At 36.1% G+C, this 9,237-nt stretch overlaps 1 protein-coding gene across 1 annotated transcript; it reads left to right on the forward strand.

The window, feature by feature from the left end:
- The first annotated feature begins 136 nt into the window (after positions 1-136).
- LOC107762595 (uncharacterized) lies at positions 137-7,741 on the forward strand. Its single transcript, XM_016580966.2, has 9 exons — positions 137-734; positions 1,412-1,459; positions 1,576-1,635; positions 3,037-3,120; positions 3,287-3,391; positions 5,010-5,123; positions 5,232-5,332; positions 7,058-7,169; positions 7,346-7,741. Exons 1-9 carry the CDS (start codon positions 234-236, stop codon positions 7,472-7,474), a joined length of 1,254 nt encoding a protein of 417 aa, XP_016436452.2. The 5' UTR covers positions 137-233; the 3' UTR covers positions 7,475-7,741.
- Positions 7,742-9,237: the final 1,496 nt, after the last annotated feature.

The following is a 9,237-nucleotide window of genomic DNA, read 5'->3' on the forward strand; positions in this document are numbered from 1 at the left end:
CGAAAGTGGAAGTTGCTCAAGTTTTCATATGATAAGGTTTTTTTACACTAAAAATTAAAACTTATTTATTTTCGTTTCAAAAGAAAACTTGACACTCTGGTAAGGTATGAGAGCACATAATCCAATCAGAATCGGTTGCCACGTGTCGCGAAAATCCAATCGTACAAGTAAGGCACAATAAGAGCCGAACAACGGTTTATTTTATTGTAGCAACGCAACTGAAAAACCTCCATATGCATCGATTGACTCGTAATACACTCACCTATCTCAACTCGTCCGAGTCACAACGATACTACTCATTCATCGGCGATTCCCGCCTTCGCTTTTCAACCATCAAATCTCTCGCCGTTCCATTCTCCGTCACAAACCTCGGCCACAAGTCCTCCTCAATTGCCTCAAATTCCAAAACTTTATCCGCCGTACCCGGCCGCTTTACGCCGGCGGGAATGGATTCGGATCGGCTTGCGGCGTCCGGATTCGAGGATTTTGTTCGAGTCGATGGAGAAATTGTTAATTCTACAAATTCAGAAGGTTCTGATGAGAGCGTAGTGGAAGAACGAGGGGTTGATGAGGTTTCGTCGGTGAATGAAGAAGGTGAAGGTCAAAGTCAACCATACGAAAGGAAGGTTTTGCCGGAGGAACTTTCGAGGAATGTAATGACACTCACTTGTGAATCTTCTGCCGACGGAGGCATTTGCGATGTGTATGTTGTTGGCACAGCTCACGTTTCTGCGGTAAATTTCGCGTTTTCCTTCCATATGTTTTAGAGCCCGTTTGGCTTAGCTGATTTAGAGTAGCTGATAAGCATTAGGTGCTGAAAAGCATTTTAAGTGCTGAAGCTGATTTAAAAATTAGCAGTTTCGTGTTTGGATAAAAATGCTGAAATTAATAATAAGCAACTGGGCATACGAAGAGTTTTGTTTTAAAAATAAGTATTTTAGGGATAGAATAGTAAATATTTTGATCAAACCTAAAGTGCTTATAAGTTGAAATTTGATAAGCTGGGGAGACCAACTTATGACTTTTGGCTTATTTTTGGCTTATAAGCACTTAACTTATAAGCACTTTTAATTTTACCAAACGCGTAGATAAGCCAAAAAGTGCTTATAAGCAAGTTTGACCAGCTTATAAGCTTAGCCAAACGCCCTCTTAGTAAGATAAAGTTATCTTGAAGCTTGAATATAATTTATTGTATTTATGCGAATTTCTTTTTGAGAAATGAATTCTCAGAAGTTAGTAATTTTGAACTAATATCGATCAACTTATATTCCTCGAATAGTTTTGTTCATATTATTATTAGGAGTACCATTCATGGCTCATATTGGCAATTTAGTGTATTCATCGAATTATAGAATAGAATGAGCTTATAGAGGGTTGTATAATCACATAAGTTTTCAATGCATGGTCACAGGAATCCTGCCAAGAAGTCGAAGCCGTGATCAATTTTTTGAAACCGCAGGTGCTTCTTTTGACTTTGTATTGAGTAATTGGTAGCAGCCTGCTTTAGCTGCCAATTTTCTTCTATTTTAGGCTTCCACAGTATAGTTTTTGTTGATTCTGGTTTATTGATGATAGGTTGTTTTCTTGGAGTTATGCTCGGGTCGTGTGGCTGTACTTACACCTCATAATTTAAAGGTTGGACTTTCATCTCTGACATATATCTTTATCCCTCTCCAGATACGTAAAGAGTTCATCTGAGCCAGACATGAAGTTTCTATTTTTTGAGTTTCTTTCACCATGTAGAGAAGTTTCCTCTGTTATTTATTTTTCTTCTCGGAATTTTTACTAGTTTTCAATTTGATACAGACCGTTAGTGTGCTTTTTGTACCTGTTGCCTTCTCTTTATAATTCAGTCCAATTGTTTGCTTTCTCATTGCAAGGTACCTACTTTGGTTGTCTATCTTTTTATTGTGCTTTGGTGCTTCAAGAACTACAAGTTGGTCATAATTTTTTTTTTTTTTGATAAGGTAAAATTTACAAGTTAGTCATAATTGGGAATCTGTTTCATATTTCTGAATAAAAAGAAAAAATCTGTTATAAAAGTAATCAAGGTCCAAAATACAAAAATTCCTTGAATGGGGAAAAGGAGTTTTTCTCAATGACACTACTAATACTGGGAAAGGGAGGGGATTGTGGAATTTCTTCATACAATGAAGTGAGTGGCCTATATATGATGAAGTGGAAGATAGGAAGGCGTGGAGGGGAAGAAGGGCAAAGTCATTTATGGCAAGTTTCTATTTTAAGGAGCTAATAGGTATTTAGGGTAGGAGGGGGCTTTTGAAGATAGTATGGGAGAATAAAGCACCAGGAAAAATAGCTTTCTTTAATTGGTGCACATGTGAAATGCAATATTAGTGAGATAGTGTAAGAAAGAGGAGGAGAACTATGGTGAGTCAGTGTTGTTTGTTGGAATGGGGGAGGAAACTCATGGTGCATAGGATAGGTATGTTGAAACAAAATTGATCAGTGGCAAAATAGAAACCTTTGAGTGAGCTTTCCTGCAAAACTCATTTTATTGTTTGGAATGCGGAAGGATTTATGGATGGGATCATGGGACATACTCATATAAAAGATAAATTTCCTGGTTTGGGTAAATAACGTAAAAAAGAAATATGCTGCCAAGAAGAACTAAGAGGTCCTACACCTATCAGTAAAATATACTATAATTTTATAAAGCTAAAAATGCTTTATGTAAATGCCAGTGGAGACTAAGAAGAATGTTATCATCTGGTCACTAAATTCAAGGACATCTTTTTTATTTTATTTTTAAGTTCTTATATGTTGGGACTCTTATCCTGGGATTTTTAATATGAATCCCCTTGGAATATAGTCCCATATATTAGGATAACAGAAAGCATAGGACGACTGTGGCTGGCCTACCTTTTGGCATCAAGGATATGATGAGATCAGTCACTCCATACCTCCTAATTTCACCCTGTTCCCCGAAACCACTGTACAGTATGAGATGATATTGCTGGTCTTTATCTTTCACTTCTTTGGATTAATTTCTAATACTGCCGCTCCTGATTGTGCCAGGTACCAACTATGGGGGAAATGATGGATATGTGGAAGAAAAATCAAAATCCATTTGGGATACTCTATAGCTGGTTTCTTGCTAAGGTATCTTTAACCTCTAAATGTATTGTACTGGTTTGAAAATTTTACTTTACTTCCTATATAGTGCCTTTCATCTTGTATTCCCCACCCCCACCCTCCACCCCCTCTCTCTTGTTTCCCCTTTTGGGTTGGCATAGGGATCGTTAGTTTGATTTTCTTCATGTTTTAGGTTGCTAACAAGCTTGAGGTTGTGCCTGGGGCTGAGTTCCGTGTGGCCTATGAAGAAGCAATGAAGTACGGCGGAAAGGTGATACTTGGTGACCGTCCCGTACAAGTAAGATGCTTTGCACAATTCGAACGTTTGAAGATATTAAGCTTAAATTCTGGTTCGTTCTATAATATCTTAAGTTTGTCAAGTGTATGGCGTCTCTGGTGGACAAATGACTTTGCATCAAATCTTAAAACATATCCCTAGTAATCATGATCTAAATTGGGTTGCTGTCCTTTTCATTTTAGTGAAATCATAACTAAAATAAATTATGAAATGCTCCATTCATGTCTCTTGGTCTCTTTCTGTGGATAATACAATTGAATAACAAGTAATTTAGTTTCATCTAATAATTTGCTTTTATAGTAGATCGATTAAGGGCAAAAAGTAATTTACATTAAGTGGTTTTGGCTTTTACCGGAAGAATGCTGCGTGGTTTTATGGCATTATTGCTTCATTGGGGATTTATTAATTACGGGGAATTACAGTTATGAAAGTCTTTCAAATGTTTTTTGATGTGTAGCAAATCTTTTGGATCTAACTCAAAATAACATTCTTGATTGATTTCTAGCAATGTGGTATCATTTAGTCGGTATTAACTCTCTGTTAGGATTGATAGTACTTTTTCATCAATAAATATCAAAACGTTCTTCCTTTGATTGAAAAAGAAAAAGGAAGCTATTCCTTCCATTCCATAATCATTTTCCTTTTCGATTCCCAAGAGTTTGCCAAGAAAATTAGCTGGAAACAATTGTAAGTTATTAAAAATTTCATGTATTTTGAGTACATAAATTGATCTAGTATTAGACTAAAAATTGATCAAGTTAAAAAACAATGGATGCTATTGAAATTATAGGACCGAGAAAGTATAAACCTCGGGAATAGGTGCATAATTAAAGCCCCAGTAACCTTAATAACTACCACGGTCTCTCTTAATTGGTTTCTCCAACCATTAATTTGTGCGACAAATTCTAGTTAATGTTAAGTTTGACGGAATGAGTACTATCCAACTCAATAACTAACCTTCTGATAATTTGGCTTTTCCAAAAACTGCAGGACCTGTTAATCCCCCGAAATCATTCGGATCCTTTTTTCTTATCAAAAAAGAAAAAAAAGAGAGATTGCAGACCTGTTATTGTTTCTTATTTATTGTTTCTTGACCATCCTTACTATTTGGGGAGTCTAAACATTTTCTTTAACCAAGAATTGTTAAATTACTTTTCTTGTCATATATTCTAAGCATTTTTTTGGACTATGTAATTTCTTAAGTCTATAATTTTGTTTCCAAAAAAAAAATCAAATACCAAAAAGAAAGAAAAAAGAAAAAAGATGGACTACTTCACTTGTGGAATTGGAGCTGTAAAAAGATAAAGCTTCCTGATACTCTAGTGCTCTTGCAGGACTACAATTACGTTCTGTTTTGTCGAGTTTTCCCAGTAGGAGAAAGCATATTTATAGTTCCTGTTCAATGTCTTGCTTTCTTGCAAATGTGAAACCTGGTTTTCATCTTTATTTTATTGAAGTAGTTTATCATATATTGAGTGGATTTCTCTACTTGTTAGTTCTGAACTTCAGTTTGAAGCCTAATCCTTAATCCCTATCTGATGCTATAACCATTTAATGACTCAAATTACGCAGTTCGGTTTTTTATTAACCTGTCAAATGTTACCAATTTTATGAACAGATAACATTGCGAAGAACATGGGCAAAAATGCCGCTTTGGCACAAAACAAAATTTTTGTTCTCCTTATTCTTCCAAGCATTATTCTTACCAAATCCGGAAGATCTCAACAAGATGGTAGGTTTCCTTGCATAATATTTTATGGGGTTTCCCCTCTCTGCATATTGGATTTGTGAAGAATATCTTATGTTACTTACATGGTATTGGACTTCTGCTGTTGAGCAGCTGAAGGAAATGGATGATGTCGACATGCTGACTCTTGTAATTCAGGAAATGAGCAAGCACTTCCCCACTCTTTGGACTACCCTAGTTCATGAGCGAGATCTGTAAGCACCTCTAACTTACAAGAAAACCCACTGCTTGTAATTAAAATGCTCTTCTGCCCCTAGCTCTCTACCCCCACTCCTTCTCCTTTTTGTCTGTATGGTCAAAAAATGTTGCTACCTGCCATAGGCTTATGCTATTTTCTTGTTTTTTTAACTGGCATGGGTCTAAAATCAGGTACTTGTCATTAAGTCCTGGCCAGTGTTGCATCAGATTTAGAGAGCTTGTTGCATTTGTCATTCAAAACACAAATTTGGAAAATTTGAATCTGATTTGTTACTCCACATACTCGAAAGTGAGTTCTGTGTCTAACTATCTGGCTTTCTACATGTAGTTTGGCACTAATAGAACTTGCAATATGTGTTTAGAGGAGGCCTATTTCCGTTTAATAATGTATGGAACAATGACGATACATTTACTTATATACTTTTGGGAGAAGTAGCTTCACATATATTGGTGTTAGTCTCTTTGTAAAAGTCAAAGAGAAAAGGAAGTTTTAAATAGGAATAAGGGCTACCTTAATATAAGCTCTATTAATTTTCTGGTCAGTAGTATTTTCTCAAGCTGTTCATGATCTCAATATAGGTATAATCATCAGTTATTGCATATTATATCCTTTGTTCACTTCCAGTTTTCCTAAGTAAAAGCAAGCATTTAATTGGAGGTCACGGGTTCAATCCGTGGAAGAAATGCAGGGTAAGACTGCGTACAATAGACCCTTGTGGTCTGACCCTTCCCGGGACCTCGCGCATAGTGGGAGCTTAGTGCACCGAGTTGCCTCGGGCTTAAACAGAATTTTTGTTTTTGGGGGCTAGCTAGAGTAGAAATTAGCATGAGAAGGTATGCTAAGTTAGTCAAATGAATTAACATGCTCGTTTAATTTAAATAGAAACTCCGTCCTATGTTGTTGTTAAGTGTAAAAAATGTCTGGTCAATAATTAGCCAAGTGAAAAAAGACTAACTCCTTGTATCAAAAGTTTCATCACATAATGTTGGATTCAATGTTGTCAAAATCGCGCTTAAGCCATGGAAAAAAAACATGTTGAGCGCTTCGCCTTGCTTAGTGGCACTTCAGTGTTGTCATCAGGGCTCTAAGGCATATTTTTCTTTGCCGATGAGCGTAATCTTGAAAAGGCGACACAAAACAATTGATATAATTATTAGTCCATATATTTCTTATTCGTGCTTATAATTATTAGTCCTGGACTACACATATATTGTATTTTTTCTCCATTTGCGCCTTTCTTCATTAAAGCGCATGCTTTATTTGCGCTTTGCGCTTAAAGCCCCAACGGACCTTATTTCTGCGCTTTTCGCTTTTGATAACACTGGTTGGATTATGTGTACCAATGTTAAGGGGTGGGTTCTGGGGTGAGACGGACTATTATTAGATGAAACATTTCTTGATGTTGTTGCAACTTAAGCTAACAAGATACATTTTAAGCTTATCAGATTACTTATTTTTTATCGCTATCAATCACTAGTATTCAACTGCGGGAGTTTTTATAATTGCATTTAAGCCCACGCGCTGTACTGTTCATATGTTTCAAACAGTATTATTTGCCGAGTCAAATTCTGGGGATCTATGGTAATTTTGGTCTTCCTTGCATTTAAGTCAAAATCTTTGAAGGATGACATTGAACCTGACACTTTATTTTGTCTTTTGATGATCGGTGTAAATACTGTTTTACAAATGTTAGAGATTTTACAAATCTGTTTTTCCACAGGTACATGTCATCGACATTACTAAGAGTTGCTGGTGAACACAACTCTGTTGTAGCAGTCGTAGGGAAGGGTCACCTGCCAGGAATCAAGAAGAACTGGAAACAACCCATTGAGGTGATAAAAGTTGTTGGTAGTGTAGTTAGATTGAACTTATGCTTCCTCCTGTATATTGCAAAGCATCTGGAAGCAAAAATTTGTGGCTTTCCTGGTCGCATATTTAAAGTTTACAGGCTGAATTTGAACCTTGTACTTATTTATTGACATTCTTTGTTTATAATTTGCTGCCACAGGTTAAGGAACTACTCACAATTCCTTCACAGAAACCTGCCATCTCTGTCACAAGAATCTTGTCAATGTTCGGAGTTGCAGTCGCAGGAGTGGCCATAATATCTGGCATTTATACTTCAAGCAAGAAATAAAATCAGTGGTTTCAGATCGAAGTGTCTCTAATTTCATGTATTTTATAGAGGTCATACAAGTTTGATACGCTTAGGTGCTGAGGTCATAGATTCATCTCTTATCTGTCCTGCTGCTGGAAATGGAAAATTATTGTTTTTGAAAAATTTCCTGGGGAGAGGATGGTAAGTCAAATTTGACTTTGAGAAAGATTCCTCAAATTCTTGAACAGCAACAGGAATATTGATGCTAAAATTTGCCCGCTTTTCATCTCTCTCTAACTTGACTCGATCTATCGTCTCTCTCTAATAGCATCTACTTCTCTACGCATTTCCTGCAGTGCACATTTTTAATTTGATTTAGTTGTATTTCCGTCATTTAGCCATCAGTTGTCAGGCGTCGTAGTTATTTTTGGTGAAATGAGAGAGATACTCGGCAAATCAAATCCTAAGAGATGCTCGAAAAAGGAGTTCGAGCCAAAGTGTTACTTTTTTGGACTTGAAGCACCAAAATAGGTGAAAAAAATTACTGCCTGACTTTTTTTTTTAATGTATAGCACATTTAATACATGCGCTTTAGCTTAACATGTTTGTTCGTTAAGGTATAGCGCATTAATTGACTGACCCACAATAATTGGTGAGTATCGCGCATAATATATATATATATATATATATATATATATATATATATATATATATATATATATATATAGCGCCCAAAAAGTTGGCACTATACGCTTTGCACAGATTTTTTGCTTATCTAAGGAGGTTCATTCTTTCTTCAAAAATTTAGTCTTCGGTATCCTTTTTATTTTCCTTACTCATTCTGAACTATTTGTTTACTTAACTTTTTCTGCATTTTGCCATAATGTCTGAAGAGCGAAAAGTTAGGGTTGCATTATATTTGGAGCGGGGTGGGTTGGGAGCGGGTGAGGTTGTCGTGGAGAATAACTCAGTACACTATAGTTATTCTTCACCGTGTATTGTTAAGTTGCCACTCACATTAGAGTACGATAGATTGGTATCTTTGATATGTAAAAGAATGAGTGTGAGCAAACGCTCGGTTAATATTAATGTAACCGAAAGATATCCATATTTGCTTACTCCGCAAGGGGTTGCTTGTTATGTTATATTTAATATTGAAGACGATGAAACTCTAAAAGATTTTTTGAGGACTCCGGATGAACACCAGGAACTTCTTGTGATAAAAATGCTGAAAATGTACGTCAAGTCTGAAGAGTCCGCAATATTGAGGTTCCGCAAAATAGGGATAACCCTCAATCATCTGGTAGTGTTTTTGGAGCAGTTTTATCCAAATTAGGATCCATTTGAAAGAGTCTGGCCAGATCTACACTTATCTCCACGGACGAATGAGGAGCAAGGACATAATTTCTCCCCAAGTATACATAATTCACATGTTGAGTTATAAATTTTAATTTTCCTTTTCTTAGTATTATTTTTGTACGTATCATATTCAGACTAACACTCATATATTCCAAAGGAGGTATCGGCCAGATATGAATTTTACAATTTATGAACCAGGCAATAGTTGGAATATGCTCAATTTTAGTGGTTTGGATCATGCTGGTCCATCCGGGAGTCATCAGCAACTCGACTATGTGCATCATGGGTTATTAACAGATTATAAATTGTAAGTTAAGAGATAAAGTTAATATATAATGTTGGGATGACTTTGAGAAACTCATTTTTTTTAATTGTTGTGTAGTGAAAACGAGCAACATAAAGGTCTTGTCCTTACTTAGTTGGCCGAAGACGATATATTTAAT

Source organism: Nicotiana tabacum, chromosome 10 (assembly GCF_000715075.1).
Source record: "Nicotiana tabacum cultivar K326 chromosome 10, ASM71507v2, whole genome shotgun sequence".
In the NCBI taxonomy this organism is placed as follows: domain Eukaryota; kingdom Viridiplantae; phylum Streptophyta; class Magnoliopsida; order Solanales; family Solanaceae; genus Nicotiana; species Nicotiana tabacum.